Source organism: Corylus avellana, chromosome 7 (genome assembly GCF_965113065.1).
Source record: "Corylus avellana chromosome 7, dhCorAvel1.hap1.2, whole genome shotgun sequence".
Classification (NCBI taxonomy): domain Eukaryota; kingdom Viridiplantae; phylum Streptophyta; class Magnoliopsida; order Fagales; family Betulaceae; genus Corylus; species Corylus avellana.
This window is the reverse complement of record NC_142496.1, coordinates 27,855,729-27,878,275: the sequence shown is the minus strand read 5'-3', so window position 1 is coordinate 27,878,275 and position 22,547 is coordinate 27,855,729. Positions and strand designations below refer to the sequence as shown.

Genomic DNA, 22,547 nt, shown 5'->3' with positions numbered 1-22,547 from the left:
AGGACGAGAGAGAGAGAGAGAGATTAAGGTGGCTAAATCAAGTATTCTATTATTATTACGAGTCAACGCAACATACTATTTAAGTCAATATATATGATAGCAGGCTAGCAGCGCAGGGATATTGGTCAGATCAACGTGGTGATGCATATGGGATGTTTCACTTAATTTTTGCTAGCTTTGAAAGACGAGACAACGTGTGAAGGATCACATTTACTTGTTTCGGAAAGTAGAGCAACAATTTCTTGTGGTATATGTAATTAACTTGAGGAGGTAACAAAAGTGGAAATTAAACTTGAGAGTGGAGATTCAATAAATTCAGAATTATCCTGGTCGAGAATAGCAATATATATAAATCTTTCGCCAAGAATCTTGCACATGTCATTCAAACTGGTGGTAATGGTATAAACAATAATATTAATTACTCCCAATTAAATAATTGACAAGATCATCAACAAAAAATACAGGCGCAGGGGTAAAAGAAAAGAAAAAAACAACTTGTTTGTACTGTTGCAGTGAAAAGATAATAATCTCTGCTTGTAATTTTACATGTCTGCACTCTTCCTGTTCTCAAGAGAAAAGCTAAACCAAAAAGGATCTAAAAGCAAGTACATACAGAGATTCTAGCAAGAGAAAGTGCCATTGTAGGTAGGTCACTGTAAAGTTAAAACTCTCCACTTCTATACATATCATGATCGTCCATTTTCTGGGATATCCTCTCCATTCAAAACATCAAAAGGAATTAAAATACCAAAATACCCCCGGTTTTCCCCCATAAAACTACAAAACCATCAAACTACTTGAACAAAAATGGTGAGAAAAACGAGGGTATTTTGGATGAAATTCAACAAAAAATTTTGAAAAAAAAAAAAAAAAAAAAGAAAGTGAAAATGAAAATGAAAATTCTACTAGTTGTGGAGAGGATCTGGGCAACTGGGTACTCTTCGTTTGCTCTCCTCAAATCCAGTGTGGGTTTTGTTGAGAGCAAAAGAAGTTGCATTGAAATACTTACGGAACAGCTCCTCCTTGCTTTTCTTATCCATACTTCCCAGCTTGCTGCTTTCCCTTATGAGCTTCGCCGCCATCCCATTTCCGGGCAGTATCCGAATTGCCCCGGCTTGGCATGGGTACTCACAACAGACCCAAATCTGTAACACCGAGATGATCAGCAGCACCGCCGTAGTAGAGGACATCATGAGTCTCCTGCTGCCAGCAAAAGACATTGCCGGAAGACGCACATAAAGCTTTGAACAACAAGCCTTTTTTTTTTTTTTTTTTTCTCTCTTCAAATGCCTTGATGCCCTCTTCTCAAGAAATTTCGCTGGCGGTGTTGACAAAATGAGGCTTGGAAGTTTATCTCTCTCTCTCTCTCTCTCTCTCTCTCTCTCCAGGTTATGACTTATGAGCAAGCAAGTGACGGCTATCATGGGCATGGGGAGAGAGTGTGATAGATGGAGCCTCATATGCCCCAAGGCCCTCCACTGTGGCCCACGTGATTGCAATCGACAAAGTTGCAGTTCAAGTTACATATTTACTGAATCTATTATCTTATTGCAGTTTTTGTTATATATATATAGAGAGAGAGAGAGACACAGAGAGAGAGAGAGAGAGAGAGAGAGAAATGAAAATGAAATGTTAATGTATCTTTTATCTATATGACTATATTACAGACTTTCAGTTGGATAGAATATTAGTTAATAATACAAATGAAGAGTGTGATAACTGATAAGAAATGCACACAAATAAATAACACTATAAAAGTAATGGAATAGTATCATGATAACATATTTAACTTCGTGTATCATTTGATTTATAAAATATAGAGAGCCTCTACTATCAGGTCCATCCTAATAACATCCATTTTGTAATCTCTAATTACTATGTGATACATTATCAATTTAAGAAAAATGCAAAAAAAAAAAAAAAAAGAGAACAATCACACCAAATCAAAGAAAAAAAAAACCCCAGTGGGTCTGGCTGGTGGTAAACGCATCAAACTCCGTCGGCCGTGACCCGCATCAAAACTCATTTATAATGCTTCAAAACTCATTTCTAATGCTTCAAAACCCGTTTTTAATGCCTTAAAACCTGTTTCTAATGCCTCAAAACCTATTTCTAATACCCTAAAACCCTTTTCTAATGTCCCAAAACCCGTTTCTAATGTCTTAAAACTCGTTTCTAATGCTTCAAAACTCGTTTTTGGATTCAAAAGTAAAATCTAGATGTCGAAGGTTAACACTTTAAAGATTTTTATCACCTTAAAATCTAGTGTATTTTGGTCCAACTTAATTTTGTGCACTTTTTACGTTTTTTCCTATGTGTCGATTATTGATTGAAAGCTACAAAATGGGTGTTATCAGGATGATCGTGATAAAAGGTTTGCTCTAAAATATAATCGTGAAAATGAAATGGTTTATCTTCATTGCACTTGAAATTAAAAAATCTAATCTGAATGTAAATTTTTGCCACTACTATATGTTATTATATATTAGAACAATTGATTGCGTGCTGAGGAACCAATCAAAAGTGTCTACAAGGAAAGAAGAAATTAACAAAAATAGTTTGTTGGGGGCCAACAAATAATAGTTTTGATGCTTAAGTTAATTTGAATCAAAGTCCTCTCTTTTGCTTGATATTTACCGCTTTTTATAATAAAATTTGTCATAACTGTTTACAATGTGTTACACTTTCATTGGAGATTTTTCTGTTGCGAATATTTCTTAAACCTTGTCATGTATATTGCTTAATTACGCCGAAAATCATGGAAATGATTATTGACGTAACTTAAGAAAAAAAATCAGCTGTTTAGATGTTATGGGGTTGGTAGGTTGATGGACTTAGCATTGAGTCCACAAGCCTGCCATTATATAATACTAAATTATGATGATTTTTTTTTTTTTTTAGGTTTCTTAAAATAAGTTATTGACAATATTCTTCAAATGTTAATCTTTATTTTTAAATAAAAATGACTAAACTTTTTTATAATTAGAACATTTATTATCTATAAAAGATTATTGATTAATGTTAAAATAATAAACAAAAATAACACTTAAAAAAATTAATAAAAGAAGCCTTGGAATGGAATCTATAGAACCCGTAACAAAATGTTGAAGAGCATTGTCACTACTTTGGCCCTTTGCTTAATTTCTGTGGAGTTACTGAACAGCCACTGCCAGGAGCGAGCCTGAACTAGAAATCTGCATGTCGGTGACACGGTTAATTAAGGAGGTGGGGGGGAACGACAATCCACGCGCCTCGTACGCGAGTCTAGGATTATTTTATCTGCCTATGAGAGGACTGAGGTGTATGTCCTTTGAATTTATTAACAAAGGACGTGGGCCCGGGGAGGAAAGATGGTCAAAACAACGCGCCAATGGCATGTGTGGAGTAACCTGCAATGTCCAACATTTTAATAAATTAAGATTAAGACATGAGAGGGAAACAGGGGATGACCGAGGAGGCCGGCCGGGAATCTCGCGCCGGTGTTGGACACGTTGTGCATGTTGACGTACGTAACAAGGAAACGTAAATATATGAAGCAACCCGTACGATATAAAAGGTATCTATTTTTTATGCAGTCTCAAGAGTTGTATTTTCTCATGCCTAATCTTTAATTAATATAAATTATAATTTATTTTAATGGGAGGGCATTGACCGATCGAGTGCAAGTTCCAAATCATCGGTGTGAATTTGTGAGAGACAGCAATCGCATGTGTAGTGTAGATCTTTGATGAGTTCCTATGAAACTTATTGAAAAGCATTTTGGTGGACAAATGTTTCAGGATTTCACTTGGGTTCTGTTAAAAACTTTTCACACGTTGACACACAGCAACTTGCAAAAGAGTTGAAAGCATAATACTACTTTTGTTATTTTCCATTCTAATCTCCCTTTCGAATGAGTTTCCCACTATCTTCCAACGAAACTCTTTATGACTCCTTTGATGAGTTTCAATTGTACGACTTCTAATCACTATTCAAATGCCTCACTTTTTCAACTTTCTTTCTCTCAAAATTTTCCATGTAATTAATATGTAAATCCATTCTATTTGGTCCACTGAGAAATTGGATCTGCTTGGCTCCCTCGTTTAGGGGAAAAACAGGCAAACGATGTAGCTGAATATATAAAAAAAACAAACAAAATTGTCAAATCACTGTCCTTGCAAATTTACGAGGGGTGGGGGGTGATGACAGCTATTGAAAGGAATGTCATTTCAAAGTAGTAAAAACCCGACGCCACGAAACAAAGAACAATCAATTTAGTTGTTCGCACGTATCTCTCCCTCAGCTATTCAAAGAAATGCCATCCACGTTGGTAATTTCGGCAAAAATCATTGATATAATACTGTGTCTGGAAAAGATTTGTGAGATGTAAAATGAGAAAGAAATTTGATTTATATGATATCTAAAGGTTAAAAAAAAAAAAAGTTTAATTATTTTTTGAGGAATGGTGTTATATACCAAATAGGAAAATCAATTGGTTAATTTAGTGTATTTGGTACATTTGATTGTAGAGTAATGTTATCCGGAAGTGCGTTTCATGTGTGGCTAGCGTGGTAGTGTAAGTTGGTATTATCATGTTACTCAATAAACAAATATTCTTCTACAAAATTTTTAGATTTGGTGCTTGGCGCCGCCACCCTTAACCACCATGCTGGCAGTGGCTGTATTGACCGCCAAATCTGGCCTATTGATTGTGCCCACCAAATTTTTTTAGTCGAGTGACGTTGTAACCACTTCGATGTCTTTAAAAGTGGTACTGCAATCACTAAATATTACTAAATATTTGTTATGTCAATTTTGGGGTATGTTTATGTAGCGCGGAACATTATTCTTTGAAGTTAATATGCTTTAGTGGATTTTGGGGGCTTATTACTTAAATTTTACATATTTTGATATTTTAACTAACTAAATAATTTGACAAAAATAAATAACTAAGAAAATTAAAATATAAGAAAAATGTAAAGGAGAGAGTTGTACACGTGATTATGTGACACGTGAGGGGCCAGTCCCCGTTAAATCGAAAATCGTTAACATTTCTGACAAACATCGGAGTTGAGACACTGGTGCTACTCATGTAGTGTCGGTCGCATCAGAAAGTTGGTTTTGTTTTGGTGTGTCCCTGAAAAAAGAAAAAGATCAAAAGGCCTATCTGAATCCTGATCCTCCGCCGTTCGATAACGTTAAAAACTTTCAGCTTCTACTCAAACTTTGTACACCTCTTGTTGTCCTTTTACTATTTCTTTTTGCCTTTTTCTTAGCACCTCCCCTTATCCTCTCTTTTGCTCTTCTTTATTACCTTTGCTTTTTTCTCCTTGGCTTATTGCTCCGTTTCCCTCCTCATTTCTCTTCCCCTCTTTTCCAATATCAATATGCTACGTGTACTCAAACTATTGGTTCAATTTTATTTCACTAGCCTTAAACCATTGTTGCCATGTTATCTGCCACAACACTTCACCTCCTGCTCGGTTACGGATCATAGTGATTGCATGGAGAGAAAAGAAATCCTCAATCACAGCTATTTTTAGTTAATTTGATAAGACAATTTGGTAAAAGTTAGTCTCACAATTTTAATCCAAAATAAATGGTGACCGAATAATACTCACTAAAAATAATGAATACTATTCATTTGGTAAATGAGTAAAAAATAATATAAATTTAATGTTTTCTTTCTTATTCTTTAAAAAAGAATATTATAATAAAGTAGCGTAAGTTAATAGTTAAAATAGTGACGTTGCTGGGGTGCTTTAGAAAGGTAGTAATTAAAAAAAAAATGTACTTCTAATTATTTTAGTGAAGACTCAAAAAAGTATTTTTCGAAACGATGAGAGGATAAATAAGTCAATATCAATTGAAGAGACAAAAGTCAAAAGTATCATTTTAGCTAATGTCTGTCAAAGAGATATGTTCCCAAAACGTTTTCTAACACTAAAACCTAAGGCTATGTTTGGTAAAGGAGTGGACTTGATGAAATTAACTGAAACTATAATAAATTTGATTGATGTGAGAAAAAAAGTAAAAACATCTAATATAAAAAAGTTAAAAAATTTATTTTGTAGTTATTTTTTTATTTGAATAGTAATAAAAAAGTATTGATATGATATAAAAAATAAAAATGTTATAATTAATTTTGAGAATAATTTTTTGGGATTTTGAGTCCGGTCCGGTCCACTCCTTTGCCAAACACACCCTAAGAGTCTTGTTTGAGGAAAATGATTTATACGTTAAAATTTTGGATATTTCCATCTATGAAATCATCATCAGGAAGTTGAAAACACAGTTATAGACATGATATAATTCTACACCTTGCCTTTGAGTAAAAGTAGCACCCATAACAGCACTATCTATTTCACTAGATAAGCACGCACAATGTTCAGTAAAATAGCGTATAACAATCAGAGAGGAACTGGACACGTATATAACATCACCATGCAAAACATAGAGGCTCTGAGGACTCATTACATGATATTCTATGCGTATCCAGTCATTCCAACAGTTGAGCTTGCTCGATTTGCTTTATGGGCCACCTTAGTAGAAGTTGCCTTGGTGAAGTACATGTAGTAATACACGTTGAGAATCATTGTTGCAACCACAAACACTGCAGCGGCAATGAAGACACCTTTCCTCAATGTTTCACATGAGAGGTTCTGAGCATAAATCATTGACCGATACTTGGTGTGGTAAGCATTCTTTGTTGCCCCTGCAATTAGACATGCTTCTGCAACCAGAAAAGTCACCCTGCAGATGCATATTATGCCAATTAGAACATCATGTGAATCGAACAAGTAGACTCCAGCGATTTATATGGAAGTAGAGAGAGAGAGAGAGAGTGAGATTGTATCAGCCACAAAACACATTAGCCAGATAGTCGAGAAGCAACTAAAATGATGATGCTTTTAATAGAGAAGGTGTTATTAGAATAAGAGAGCAAGTGTTAACTAGGTAAACCAGAATTCTCACCAGGATGAGACAAAATAAATAATAGACCAGGCTCGGTCCCCACCAGGGGCTAAAGGTCTCCCAAAACACATGCACTTTGTCACGCCCATAAGTAGAGATTCACTTGAAAGAAGGAACAAGAAAGAGCCCACCCCATAACCAGTTGCAACATCTGAGTTGTAAACACAGTAAGTTTCGTTTGTTCGAGGATCTTCTTCTGTATGGCCCTGTTTCGAAGAGAAAAATCATCTCAATCCTACATCTTAGTAAATGAATAGGCATGTAGTATTCAGAAGTGTCAAAAAATCGGAACGAGATTAACAATTTCGTCCAAAAAGCGTAGTTTGTGCCTGCACATTGCTAAAGAGCAAGGGACAAGTTGTAAATAATAATTAAATTGTAAACTGATGCTGCAGTGCTTAGGCACATTGGAAAAGATTTAGTTTGCAGCTTGTCTGTACGAGTATGTGCAGATGCCAATATGCTTCCACTCTCACATACAAATGCTCAAAAGATTAGTCCGTATTTACTGTGCAAATAACAACCCATACCAGAAATGCTCAGTTACTTGCTTTGTTATCGCTGAATAAAAAGCTTTTACAAACAACTCCATATACAGTACATTGTTGACCTGTCATAAGCATAAAATGTTGCTACCAATTGCAAATTCGACTGGAAGTTTTGATGATATTATGCTACCATTTGACACATACTTCCATGAATCACTAGGATGAAAGTAAGCAAATAGATGTTTACAAGTATTAACCTATTTATAGAATATGGTAATGCTTCCCCGCACTCAAGGATCATTATTATGAGGCCTACAGTTAGAAAGTACAAACCATCTAACAAACAAAGACCAGATCTTTAAGTTTTGGCCAAAACCTATGGAAGCACAAGTCCGAAATGCAACAACTGGCTATTGGTGTAATTGATGCATCACCTTGATTTTGCCTTGCTGGAAAATTAGCCACCTTTGCTAGGACCAGGCCTGGATGCGACACCCTAGAAAGTTAGTCTAACATTGAGAATATGAATTGCCTACATTGAGTGGGTGGATTATAAAGATGCTCATGGGTGCTAAATCCCATATTGGTTGTTTACTAGATGAGATTGAATTTTATAAGTGACTATAAGAAGCTTTATTGTAAGTTGACTATTCCTTTTGCAGTAATAGCGCATATGTGGTTAACTTTCCTTGAATTGTTACATTATACCAAACAAAATATTTTTGATAAGTATAGGAAATTCATTGAAAGCACAAAGAGCGCAACCCAAAAACACATGAAGTATATAAGAGAAAATCATCCAAAAAATCAAGAATGAGAAGAAAACAAAAAAATGTAGAACTAGAGACAAGGAGAAGAGCGTTAGTAGAGATCCACTGAATTTAAGAAAACAAATTTGTAAAACCAAACTCATTCTTTCGCAATCCTCGTAGCTTTGAGCGTTCATTTCTTTCTATATGCACCACATTAATATGGAAAGGATTACATTCCAAACAATATCTATATCATTCCAAAAAACCCTTCTTTTCCAACATGCCATGAAATCCACCACCTATCTAGGCATAACCAGTCCAAACATTTGAAATACCATATTCCACAAATCTCTCGTAACATCATAATAAAGAAGATTATGATCCAGGGTTTCCCCACTCTTTTTACACATTCAACACCAATTTATCATTGTGATGTGAAACTTGCAGAGATTGTCCAAGGTGATAATTTTCCCTAGGGATGGTGTCCAAGTGAAAAAAGCTAGCCTTAGACCTCCAAATGCTCTACCAAAGAAAGGAGGATTCAACGTTGGGAAAAACCTTGTAAAAAGATTTAACCTCAAAAGTTCTTTTTGAGGGTGTCCAACATGGCATATCATCACCCCCCGACCCACCCTAGTTAAATACAAGACATTGAAGAAAGAGGACACAGAGTCCACCTTCCAAAGAGGACACTAATCAATTAACTTTTAGTGAGCTCATTTGAGGATGATGACAGCAATGAAATGCCAGACTGAAAGGACTTCAAATTTAGTAGAACACTAAGAGCAGGAAAGACCTCTTATATGGAGAATCTCAATCAATTACATGATGGGATCTCAGGTTTATGAAATTTGAGAATTAAGACGCCGAGTAGTCCTTTGTAAGGACTTGATACCACATGTTGGGATAGCACCTTAACCCAATGGGTTTGTAGCTCTTCAGACAGTTTGTGATAACCATTGTAGGGGAGAGAAACACCAGGGAGAGTCAAACAAGAGTAAATTAATATACATATTAGGACACCACTTCTAGCCCAAAAGCTTAAGCTAATAAGCTTGGGTCCACTTAGGTATATTAACCACTCTTATTCTTTAAACTTTCTCAACGTGGGACACAAACCTCACAAGTGTTTTCAACTCAAGAATGACACTATGCAGTTTGTGATAACCATTGTAGAGGAAAATTCAGGATCAAAGCAACATGTTTTCAACTCAAGAATGGCACTAACAAAAAGCAAAGGACAAGCTTGAACAGCCAATAGCCCATGATGAGTCAAACATCTTAGGATTAAATCCTAGATAACATTTACATTTGAAATTTTAACTTATCACTTGTACACCACCTGTTGCTGCACATGAATGAAATTGTTATATATACAAAGACCTCTCTCATTCACAGAGGTGTAAGAGATTATACCATCTTTGAGATTATCGTTTTAGTAGCTAACAATGTTGCATCGACCACCCGCTATTGTCACTAGAGTAATGCTAGAAGTCTTTTGTGTCACTCTAAAAAGAGGTGGCTTTAAAAATTTCAATTTGATAAAAATTCAATAGTCATCATTCACAAAAGCAATGGTGATTTTAAAAGCTACAAATTTTTTGAGTGACTGACACAAGAGATTCTTCTAGCATTACTCATTCTCACTACTACTCCCTGTAAGATTCAACCACTTAACCAGTCACTTAAATATTCCAACAATACACAACTGTTTTTGTGGTGACAGTACACCCCAGAATAAGAGAACAAAATCATCGAACAAAAAAATATATATCAGAGAACAATCCGTCGAAAGAAAAGCTAAGCTACTTTTTCCCTACCCAGCAACAGACGAATTCATAAAGAAAAACGAGACACTAAACCCTAGTGCAGAAATAAAAAGAAACCCAAAGCTAAGCAAACACTTTTACAAACACACAGATCTCAATTATTTGAACAAATCAGAGAAACCCAACAAATCATGAACCCATTCAGAAAAAAAAGAAAAAAGAGCAATTAATTTTCTGGTAAAGAGATCATTGTAGAAATGAGAAGAAACCCAACTGCAATTACAGCATAAGACGTGTAACATTGAAAGTGAGTGTTGAAATCTTTGCTTACTGTGCTTCTTCGTCTCTCAGCAGCAATGGCGAACCCAAAGGCCACCAAGCATAGAACCACCACCAGAAGGTGCACCAGGGTCGAGCCCTTTCCTTCACCCATCTCTTCCCAAAGAGAGAGAGAGCACAATCTCAGCGAGAGAAAGAGAGAGAGAGAGAGAGAGAGAGATTGAAGCAAGTGCGACAGAGCAGTGTGAAAAATGTGTGAAAGACAGTCGCAACTTTACTTTGTACGCAGTGGAGTGGAAAACAGTGGAATGTGTTGAGAAGAAGAATTGGAATCTTAGACCCACGCGCAGGGAGCGAGCCTTGAAACGCACGACAGTCGTAGTTGAGTAAACCGGTTGTCAGTGGTGTGGAGGTGTTGGAGGTGTTGGTCACGCCAAAACTGAACCGTGGGTGTTTTAAGCTTGTAGTACGACGAGGCGGGTAAAAGGAGCTTTGGAATAAAATATAAATATTATTTTTATAAATAGTTTATTAGATTTTACAATCTCAATATAATGAGATAAAATGAATTAAAAACAAAACCTTTTTCAAAATCATAAAAATTAAAATATCAAAATTAGAATTATCTAAATTAAAATAACAGTAGGACCTTCTATCATAAAAATTATCTTGAAAATTTTTAAAAATCATGTTTGATTATGGTTTTGAAATATATATATATATATATATTTTTTTGGTTTTAGCAGAAAAGGTATTTTGATATGACATAATAATGATTTTTTTTTTGTGATTTAAATTCTAAAAATATTTTGTATTTTAAATTGTAGTTTTAGAAAAAGAAAAGTGTATAAGATTTGAATTATTTATTACGTGAAATTAGTGTAAATTTCATATGAATCACAAGTCCAATAAAATATTATAAGAAATGTGATGAACCGCCACTTTATTGAGAAAAGAAAAGAAAATTATAAACTATATCCCCTAATGAATCTATTTTGTTCTTTGCAAAAAAATTGAATGGGGCATACAACGAGGCATGGGCCATGGCTAGGACTGGACCTTTTGTATGTGGGCCAGAAATGCAGGCCCTCCTTGATAAATCAGGAGCGTTGATCCAAAAACCATTTTGATTCCCGAGGGTGCAAGCATCTGAACTTTTGCAGTACAGATTTGACGAAATTGGACTCCCTTTTCCTTTTCTGTGTATTTTGCACAAAAGTCATGCCAGATCCGGATTCTCTTATTCTTTTCCCAAAGAAAAGAGGGGCTTTTCTATCCGAATAGGTTGGGCCTTTTGGGTGGGCTTTGTGCTCCACAAAGGTGGGATTTAGAGCTGTCCAATTTTTTATACTATCCACGAATCTGATAAAGAATTAAAGAGTTTAATCTGTTAAATTAAAATGAAAGGGTTAGGGATGAGGAATATAGTCTTATATCAATTTTTGATTCAACCTGAATTCGATATGCAACATAATAGCTAACAATTTTTGACATGACTTACGAACTCAATATAAAATTAAAGGATTAAGGTTATGGTTTAACTCATTTAATTAAATATGTCGGGTTGGGATTGACCTATATAGTCTTATGCTCATGTTTTGACACTATCTAAATTCGATACGCTAACACAAATTGCAACTCTTATAAAGGGATCTTCAATTCTAAGCGTAGGAAATTTTGATTCAAGCCTATATGTCACTAAGAGTTTTATTTTTTTTATTTTTTATTTTTTTGTAAGAAAATTACAAGAAACAAAGAAACAGAGCAAAACAGAAAATTAAAAGGGGGGTGGATCTTTTCCACTACAAATGGGGAAAGAGTGAAGATGGGGTAGGTGAGTGGGAATGCAGCCGGAAAAAACTCTTGCCGCGGCCCAGTAAGCCACATGGTGGGCGCAGAAGTTTGCACTTCTGTTAATTTTCCTTGCCTTCCATGAAGAAGAGGAAGGAATGGAGGAAATTGAGTCCGAGATGACATTCGCAATTTTCCAAGATGAGACTATGGAAGGGTGTTTAAGCTTGACATACATGTTACAATTTTCAATTTGGCTTTATAATAAGTCATAGAATCTTCTTAAAGAGTTCGGGGTGCATCTGGATTATAGTTTGATGTAGAGCAGGATGTCAACCTCTGATTTAGTCTGTTGGTAACAAATGTAATTTCACACAAGCATAAATTCAAGCAACTCTCGTGCAACTCAGTTCAGTTTATTCTATTTTTTCCACTCTGTTTACAACGCCAAACTGATCAACATCTCCAGATCTCATAAGTCATCCCCACCTTGAGAAGTCGCTTGCGGAGAATCATGAAAAATTTATCTGCCTGCCTCACACATCTTTTCAACCAAACATAGCCGTAGTTTATAGCTATTTTCTTCAACAAGCTAGACCCCTTTGAAGCCATCATCTCACTTTCACCCATTAGATAAACAACATCACCCAGTTTTACTGCATCATCCACAATTCCCACTCCTCTCTGCACCATTTCTTCAATTATTCCTGCCACTTTGTTATCATCCAATTCATCAGACACGCCTCTTCTCTCCGGCAGCCTAGACATCTTTTCGTATGAACTCCTTCAACTGATTCACCAACGTATGCTCAAAAGACTCCCACTCTGTTCTTGGATCCTTATATCCATACCTCACAACACACAGGAAAATGCCCAGCTCATGAGGCTCTACTCGTTGAAACAGAAACCGATCCTCTAGAGGGACTGTGCTAATGGGTAGTGATTTGATTGAGACAAAGACAAGAACTGAATGCAAAGCTGGGACATTGGCAACATAATGCGTGAATATAGGGGAAATGCCATGGACAAGCTCAGTGTAAAACAGGGCAAGACCTGGGACACGATGGATGCTAGGAGCAGAGGCTATCTGAACCAATTCTCCTGTAGAAACTTTGTTATTTAGCTCGTATATGTACTTCTTGCGGTAACCATAATTCCATAAATACATTATAGCCACGATCATGGTAAATAACAAAGGAAGGTACCCTCCATCGACAAATTTGTAGAGTACTGAGCTCAAAAATAGGAGTTCCTATAGCCCGATAGTCAAGGCATAGATGATGATCAAGTAGATTTTTGTCTTCCATATCATGACCATCACAAGAATAAGAAACGTGGAAGTGATTGTAAAGACAAACGCCACCGCTATTCCTGTTGAAAGAACACCAAGAAAAAGAGCGAAAATAATTATCAACAAATAAATTTAGTGAAAACATGACTTGTTGTATATATATATGAAAGTTTCCAAGTGTTACCATAAGCGTTGCCGATCTTCAGTGTGTTTTTGAAGCCGAGAGTGACACCCACACAAGCCAACATGAGAAGGGTGTTGATCTCGGGTATATAAACTTGCCCTTTGTATTTAGAGGATGTGTGAACTACCTTAACCCATGGGAAACACCCAAGTGCTAAGGACTGTTGGATGATGGAGAAGGACGCTGAGATCACTGACTGACTAGCAACGATGGCTGCCATTACAGACACAACAAACATCAGCCAGTATAATGGTTCTGCATAAGAGGAAGTCAGATGAATTAACCAGCTGCAACATCGACGGCATTAGAAAGGACGAGTTAATTAAGCAGCAGAAAACGTACGTGGAACTGAACTATAGAAGGCATTGCTAGCATCCTGATAGTGCTTCCGGAGATAGGAAGCTTGGCCGAAGTAGGCAAGAACAATGGAGGGAAATAGTACACTGCACGAGCTTATCTGAATTGCTCCAACGCTGAAGTGACCAAGATCAGCAAACAAGTTCCTCCTACGTACAATAACACACCCATTATATCATTTGCAAATATGTACATAATATATATGAATAAAAATGACGACAATATATTTAAAAACTTAAACATGCAATTAAGTGGTAAATATTAAGCATGAGATGGAGAGGATTATTAAAATTACCATCACCGTAATCGCTGGCAGCCAGAACAATGAAAACGTATTTGATCAAAGTAATTAAAGTGAGGGAGTAAAAGATAAGAGACAGCACCCCAAGTATATCATCGTTGTGCTTAATCCCATTAGGGAAAACCCCTGGCAACACATACAAAGGCGACGTCCCTAGATCACCGTAGAAACTTTAGCTTCATCATGCTTCCCCAATCTACGGCCTGCATATGCATGCACCTTAAACAACTTCTCGGAAACTCAAAAATAGTTGTAATGATATTTTGATAAAAAGAAAATTAAAAAAAAAAAAAAAATTTACTTGATGAGATCCAGGGCCTTGATATGAGGTGAAATTAGCGGCCTCCAAATCAAAAGACTCAGGCTTAACAAGCTTTTTACGAGAAAGCTTATGACGTTTGAGCATATCGCCAATCCCATGCTCATGATTGACTTCTTCTACGTGATTTTCTTCTTCTATCACATCACCACCCTCCATTGTAGATGATGAACTGATCACCCAGATCAGAAGGGTCCTAGTTATAGAGCTTGCATGAACATAACAACCGATAAATATTGAGGTACTAGGTTGATGATGCAATATTTTATTCAATAATTCCTATAGTTGAATATTCCAAGTACGGATACAATACATACATTTTATAATTTAATATTATTATATGTATCCATTTCAATGTGAATAGATGCACCTGAATAATTATAAGGTGGGCTAATTTATGTTGTTGATCAATTTATAATGACTGATTTAATATTCTGTAATGTTAGATATTAGAGGATCGAGGTCAAGCTAAGTGTTGGGAAACTGAATTTTATTCAATAATTCCTTTCGTTGAATACTCCAAATACGGATACACCTGCATTGTGCTGTGCTAATTGTGTTAATGATAAATTTTATAATGACTAATTTAATATCATGTAATTAATATTAGATGTTAGAGGAGGACAAATCTTGGGAAATTGAATTTAAAGCTGTAATTTGTGAGAGATTGTTCATCCAATTACTCTAGCTGTGAATCTGTTTCATTTTCACTTTCTCTCAAAAATCTTGAAAAATATTATTTAATAGACTACTGTACAATTGATATATAATTGGAATGGTGTGAAAATGAAAATTAGTCATTGATTTTTTTTTTTTTTTTTTACAAGTGCTAACTAATTCAATAGTTAATTTTGACTGTTATATCATCAAATTATATGTGAGTCATATAACAATCAAAGAGATATTTGTTATCATTTTAAAAACTTTTAGGGATTAGCGTACAAATCATAATCTAAGGAATATGCTAATTGGAGTATTACAATTTTCTTATAAACTAAAACAACAGTTTATTATTAATTAAATGATTAAAAATGTATATATAATTGACAAGTCAATTAATTATTTTTTTATTATTTTATTTTTGTAATTTAGTAACTTGTAGCAATACTAAAAAATTCTAAACCTAGGTTGCATCACAAGGCTAATAAATTTAAGTAAATTAGGTGGCATATATATATTTAACTAGGCAGTGTTTACATATGAAGAAGAAAAGTTGAAGAAAAGTTTAGCTTTGATCAGCGGCAGGATGATGTTTATGGCAAGCATTGAAGTGGCTTCAGATAATGTTTTGCCCAAATCACAGACAAAATGACAGCTTGACTTGTTTTCTTCCAGATTTGGGAAGCAAAAGGGAGTGAAAGACACTGAGGCGTTGCTACATCAGAGGATGATAACGGGCAAAAGCATTTGAACCACAAAGCTCTTATCCCTCACTCACTGCCACTGCTTTGCTCTGTACATCAGGAGGCAGAGGTTGTCATGAACATAAGAAACTACCAACAATGGACCCCAATGATCATCATTTTGTTGTAAAAAATCCGAGCCAAAGTCAATCAAAAGACTCCTTGGAGTTAATGGAACAAGAACAACGGAATATGAACCCCAGAAAAAAAAAACATCAAGGATATGGCCATGATATGAGGAGGAAAAGCCAACCATTTCTTTTTCCCTCTGCCCTCACATGAAAGTGATAAATGAAAGAACAGAAGATTTCATGTGTTTCGTGGTCCCAATTGATGAGCAACAACAAAAGAACGTTTGAGGCCATTATTTGCCTATGTTTGTACTGGTTGATGAACAATTGTCCATATACATGAGGCCATTATTGGACAATGTGGAAGCTCCCCATGTCTCGGAGCACTGGCTGGTCTCATGTCTTGAAGCAGCTAGAGCCAGAGGAGTCCAAGAAAGCTTACCCAATTGGTGCCCATTGAATTTCTTCTTTTCTGATCTGCAATTTTTGCCTCCCTTTCTTCTCCCCTGTTTTCCTGCATGAAGATGTTGTGAGTGATGGAAAGATCAAATATATATAATTTTTGTGAATTTTATCAATTATCCTACAACCTCATTAACCTTTTGGGACAACCAGGAATTAATTAATAGTGTAGCAAATTGAGGCAAATGTCTCGAGTAATGTTTGATAGTCCAAACAATTTGATCAAATATGAACATAATACTTATATGAAATATGACTATTACTGCTGGCAAAAATTCCTAGTTAGTTTGGTTGATTCAGAAAAAAAATTGGCCGGAAGTTTGCAGATGAAGACATTGAAGTTTTTTTTTTTTTTTTTTTTTTAATTTTTTAATTTGCTATATATTATGGACAGGTAGAATTCCATAGTCTAGACAGAACGGAACAGAACCAGCCACCAGTCTCCGGTCATAATTCGTAGGTTGAGATAAGATACTGGGTGCTTGCCACGTGGCAAAAACTCGGGTTCTTGGACGATAAGGACTGTGATCGAAATCTTTTTCATTATGTGGCCATCAAGATGCGATGTGACCAGTGACCCCCCCCCCCCCCCCCCAAATGACCCAATTGGCAAACAAATATCTAGGAACTGCTAAATGAATTTAAGGCCACAAGATTCGAAGAGCGTCGGTTCATGGCTATATAAGTAGAAGCAGCAACAGAACAAACCCCTCTTAAATTTGATCAGAAGCCTCTCAATGGCTTCCTCCATAGTCTCGTCCGCGGCTGTTGCCTCCGTGAACCGTACCAGCTCTCCGGCTCAAGCTGCCATGGTTGCACCATTCACTGGGCTCAAGTCAGCCTCGACCATCCCCATGACCCGCAAGGTCAACAATGACATTACCACCCTAGCCAGCAACGGTGGAAGAGTTCAGTGCATGCAGGTACTTTTAAGGCTTTCAAAGAAAACAACAAGAAAGAAAAAAAAAAAAAAAAAAACTTTATTATGTTTTTATATATATGAGTAGTTTTGACTTGTGATTTGCTGAAATACGTTTCCAAAAATTGTATTTGAGTGCAGGTATGGCCTCCAGTTGGAAGGAAGAAGTTTGAGACTCTCTCTTACCTACCTGAGCGCTCTCCCGAACAATTGGCCAAGGAAATCGATTACCTTATTCGCAATAAATGGGTTCCCAGCTTGGAGTTCGAATTGGAGGTAATGCTAAAACCCACTGCTTTGTTATTGGCTTATTGCTGGTATAAATGATTTGTTTCTTTGGTGTGCAGCTAACGACCCACAAAAGACACGAAAAAGAGAAAGAAAGTGTTGAACCACTGGCTTGAGCAAATTAATTATTTATAATTATTACTTTATCAATCCTTTCAATTATATACTACATTTTTTATTTCACAATTACTTGTTACCGACAATTTATAATATAGTTAAAGACGATAAAAGTTATCATGACCGACAATTTATAATATACTAGCCAACATGAAACCAAACAAGTTATAACAAGTTATAACATAATTGGATTTGTGATCAAGAACTCACTCAAATGAATATAATCTATTTGAGATTGCGTTGTATAACTTAAAAAATTTTACTGGCTTGAGCAAATTAATTATTTATAATTATTACTTTATCAATCCTTTCAATTATATACTACATTTTTTATTTCACAACTACTTGTTAAAGACGATAAAAGTTATCGTGACCGACAATTTATAATATAGTTAAAGACGGTAAAAGTTATCGACCGACAATTTATAATATACTAGCCAACATGAAACCAAACAAGTTATAACATAATTGGATTTGTGATCAAGAACTCACTCAAATGTTATTGATTTGTGATCAATAACAAGTTATAACATAATCTATTTGAGATTGCGTTGTATAACTTAAAAAATATTATATATATATATATATATTTTATTGTAGAAATGATCAAAGCCCACTTTTGGTTACTCCAAACTCATTCCCAAACAATGCTTTTGTGTAGCACCCTTTCGTTTTCCGTGAGCACAACAAATCGCCTGGGTACTACGATGGGCGGTACTGGGTGATGTGGAAGCTCCCTATGTTTGGGTGCAACGACGCGTCCCAGGTGTTGAAAGAGCTTAATGAGTGCAAGACCGCTTACCCCAACGCATTCATCCGCATCATCGGATTTGACAACTCCCGCCAGGTGCAGTGCGTCAGTTTCATTGCCTACAAGCCTCCTGGCTTCTAAGCCAACCCCTTTTTTCCTGCGTGTGCAGGCTATGGTTTCCGCACAACTAGCTACTTGTTTTTATCTTTCATTTCTGAAAACTTTTTTTTTCTTCTTTTTTTGAATTCTGTTTTTTTGTCGGATCTCCAACTGAACAAATATGAGTGTATGTAATAACATTCTTGATGTTTTTGTTGGTATCAATACAAAGACGCAGTTTTTCATTTCTTTTTCTCTTTCTCCATCTACTACAAGAGACAAAACAAAGGTATTATATATGGTTGGATGGAGCTCATCCGTGATTGTGTTGTGTCTGTTGTTCCAAAAACATTCACCAACTAAGCGATGTTCTATCCCATCTTGCAGAAAATAATGATTATTCTTCTACTTAAGGTTGCCGTGGCCTGTTAATTGTTGCATCTAACGGCAGCCGATGCTGATGCTAGTAAATGACATGATACCATATACATTGTCATCTCTATTTTATTTTAAATGAAGATTCGATCTATTCCGTTGGAATGACAAATAATTAATCCCACCTTAATGAGTTCTTAATATGACAATGGTTATAATGGATAGAAATTTTTATTAATTTTGTTGTATAAATTCTTTCAAATATAAAAGAGTCTTTATATAGCTCACCGCTCTGAGCAGGTTTCGGACAGCTCACCCCTTATTTGGACGAATAGGATCATTTATAATCTAAAATGGACTGGAAATAATCTAGTTGATGGTGAGGATGGTCCTAGAGAAATCCTAAGACCATAAAAACTTCACGTGTTCTACTCATTTAAAAATAATAAAATATTATTTAATATTTTAAAAAAAAAAATAATAATAATATATATTTTTTTTGTTCTTTTGATATGGCCCCCCAAGGGCCATTGATTTGGCCTGGAGTAGATTGGCCACCTCCCAAGGACGAAAAAAAAAAAAAAAAAAATTAATGGAAATCACCCCCAAGGGCCTCCAAGAGCTAAATTCATTAATTTTTTTTTTTTTTTTACCCTTTTTGGCCCGAGGGTAGACTAACCCCAAGAGTCATGGGAGTGACTTCAGTCAAAACGGCCTCAAGCCAAACAGTGGCCCTTAGAGGTTGTTCGGCCACCTTCAAGGCCAAAACAAAAAATATATATATATATTATTATATTTTATTATTATTTTAGTTTATATTTATTTTAAAAACGTTAAATAATATTTTAATGATTTTTTTAAAGTGGAACACATAAAATTATTGTGATCATTGGATCTCTTTAAAGAAATCCTAACCCTTAAGTGGCTCCTCTCTCATCCATTTTGGACCGGAGAGGAGCCAATCTTTCCAATTAAGCTTCATAAGAGGGCTCTGTCAATCTACAGCAAATTGCAAGATATTTCTAATTGAAATCATTGTTTGGTGGAACCTACTTTGGCATGAGTGTTAGCGACCTTATTAAAGAAAGCCAATATAGCCAACCACAACATGAGCCAATTGCAGATAAAATTTGGTAGGCTGCCAAACTGGAAGATGATGAATTAATAGGATTTCAAGTAATGCCAAACTAATAATTTGGAATATCTAAAGTAGTGTGTTCTCCATATACTAGAAATTTCTTGTATAAAAAGACTCGAGCACAACTTGAAGAGATCGAAAAGAAACATGTATAAAGGCAGATAAAGAAAAAGCTGTGTTTCTTGTTCTCATGGTTTTGGTACCTCCATGATACCCCTCACGTTCCAAATATCATCATCCCAAGCAACATCACCAAAGAATGCACTATAATCTTCACACATAAACTCAACATCCCAAAACGGCAGCCAAAGGGACCCCCATGACATTTGCTCATCCACAGCACCACCCAGCCACGGACAGTAGTACTCCTCCCAACCCATCTCATAATCTGCCACAGCAAACCGGGGCTGATCTCTGCCTAATTCCCTCCTCTCCTCCTCCACCTTCCCCACCTCCTCTTCCCTCTTCTCAACTTCCCTCTTGGCCTTCTTCTTTGTCATTGACGTTTCCACCATTGTTGCACCTTCAAACTTGGTCGTAGTAGTAGTACCCTCTACATTTCTTTGCCTCTTCATTTTATTGGTGTAGTTTCTTCTGTCAAGACAAAGTTGGCTATTTATAAAGCTGAAAAAGAGTGCGGCTTCGTGAATGACACGGTAAAGCAAATATTGATGATATTTATTGTTAGTAGTTGTTTTGGAAATTGGATTGCTTTGTGATAAGAGCAATTGTGAATTTTTGTGACATTTCACGTGCCACTGCCTTGTACCCTTTTGATGCAAAATAATGACAAAACCAAACCTACCCTCGATCAGCCCAAAGGGCAAGCAGTTGAGCTTGACACGAGACGAAGGCTAATTCGTCGCTTGGACCAGTACTTGGGATGTGACCCTTTTCAACGTTAGAAAAAGTCAAAAGATTTTGAAGATCCTATTAAATTTTGCCTTGTAGTTGGGGGAGAAAGGTGGGCTAGGTGGGAATTGAAGTTTGAAGATGTAGTTCTTTGGAGGCTGGGACTCTGTCAGGGCGAGAAGCAAACAGGTGGGCTTCAATAATATTTTTTCAGACTTTCCAGCCATTGACAGCCTATATAGTTTTTGTCTGTATTATGTGATCACCACGACCGACTTGAGGCAGGGCTCCAGCTGTTTGCAGAAATGCGGCTACGAAAGCCGTTGGGCATGGACATGCGGCACGAGCCTGTAGTTCAGCCCATGAGACCCCTAGCTATAATATATTTGTGGCCCATGATATTTAAGAGAAGTAAAGGGCTATAAATTTTCTTTATAGAGTAGTAGCTTTTGTTTTAATTTCTTTATAAATTGTCATGGGGTAGTTTATATTGTACTTATTACTTTAGTTATTAAAATATAAACTGTCATGTAACACTTATTTCAATAAAATATAAAATTTCAATGATTTTTTTTAAATATTTCTTCAAATTTTGAAGAATAATTCCGCTAATAAGTTTCACTTTTTTCTTGAATAATTCCAAAGGTTACGCTACACATTAGAATAAAGTTATACTTGCCTAGGAACTTTTCAACCTGTGTTAAAATGAAATTAGATTCCAGGCCTTGAGCATAACGATTAATAAAGCCAACTTTTTATATAGATTCTCCTTTTTCATATTCATTTCCAAGCTGGACCAGTCTTTGTCCGAATAAAGTTGTGTACGCCTAGTTGAGGGATATAGATGCCAAGCAATTTTCAAGTTTGAATAGCTAACAATTAATGGAGTAAGTATAAGAAATTTTTTATTATGTTTTCTTAATAATCTTTTTGGCCATACTCCATGTTGGGCTCGATATCCGGTTCATCAACCAATCAATCTAGAAACAGCTGATTGGATCCGCTCTTTCAGCACATCATTAACTGTCTTCATGATTTCTAGTATGATGCAATCATTTGATATGAGTTGTGGGATGCAGGAAATATTTATAATAAAGAAGTTTCCGATGAAGAAGTAACATATGGCTAATATTTACATCAAATTATAAAAGGAAAATTCTCTCTTATTCCTTTGCACGTAACATGTGGCTAATTGTTATGTCCCACCGACTTGGATCGTTAAACTCTTTTGCTAAATTTTTCTCTTTCTTACAAGTATTTTTTGATGGTTACCTCAACACACGGTCAATTGCTCATAAATTCCACAAGTTTCCAATTAGAATATATAATTGATAGTGCATTCACTTTTTTCGCCCATTCAATTGTTTGTACTTGTATCCTCTGTCTAAGCTGGCCCAACGGTGGCTGGCTACCTTATCTCACTTGCCAATAGACCCCCTACATTACTGCCTTTGTGGTTTCCATTCCACCCATACTAGAATATTGAGCGAATTTTGATAGAACTTGAATAAACATGATAACCCAAGATCTATTTTCGTTTTCGATGAATTTGTTCAGAAAATCTCTTTTTGTATTAATAAAAGTAAT

At 35.8% G+C, this 22,547-nt stretch overlaps 4 protein-coding genes and 1 pseudogene across 4 annotated transcripts; 1 reads left to right on the top strand and 4 right to left on the bottom strand.

Annotated features, from left to right (window-relative positions):
- Positions 1–905: 905 nt before the first annotated feature.
- CLE27 (CLAVATA3/ESR-RELATED 27) lies at positions 906–1,220 on the bottom strand. Its single transcript, XM_059597368.2, has one exon. It carries the CDS (start codon positions 1,218–1,220, stop codon positions 906–908), a length of 315 nt encoding a protein of 104 aa, XP_059453351.2.
- Positions 1,221–6,305: 5,085 nt separating this feature from the next.
- Positions 6,306–10,506, bottom strand: LOC132183607 (sodium/hydrogen exchanger (DUF1218)). The gene is made up of 3 exons (XM_059596961.2): positions 10,295–10,506; positions 6,955–7,160; positions 6,306–6,732 (listed from the first exon to the last, which is right to left on the bottom strand). Exons 1-3 carry the CDS (start codon positions 10,394–10,396, stop codon positions 6,465–6,467), a joined length of 576 nt encoding a protein of 191 aa, XP_059452944.1. The 5' UTR covers positions 10,397–10,506; the 3' UTR covers positions 6,306–6,464.
- Positions 10,507–12,392: 1,886 nt separating this feature from the next.
- Positions 12,393–14,036, bottom strand: LOC132183902 (potassium transporter 5 pseudogene; annotated as a pseudogene).
- A 3,070-nt stretch (positions 14,037–17,106) lies between these two features.
- LOC132185609 (ribulose bisphosphate carboxylase small subunit, chloroplastic-like) lies at positions 17,107–18,719 on the top strand. Its single transcript, XM_059599367.2, has 3 exons — positions 17,107–17,344; positions 17,482–17,616; positions 18,407–18,719. Exons 1-3 carry the CDS (start codon positions 17,159–17,161, stop codon positions 18,635–18,637), a joined length of 552 nt encoding a protein of 183 aa, XP_059455350.2. The 5' UTR covers positions 17,107–17,158; the 3' UTR covers positions 18,638–18,719.
- A 1,299-nt stretch (positions 18,720–20,018) lies between these two features.
- LOC132185757 (uncharacterized) lies at positions 20,019–20,683 on the bottom strand. Its single transcript, XM_059599533.2, has one exon. The coding sequence runs from the start codon at positions 20,681–20,683 to the stop codon at positions 20,297–20,299; it is 387 nt and encodes a 128-aa protein (XP_059455516.2). The 3' UTR covers positions 20,019–20,296.
- Positions 20,684–22,547: the final 1,864 nt, after the last annotated feature.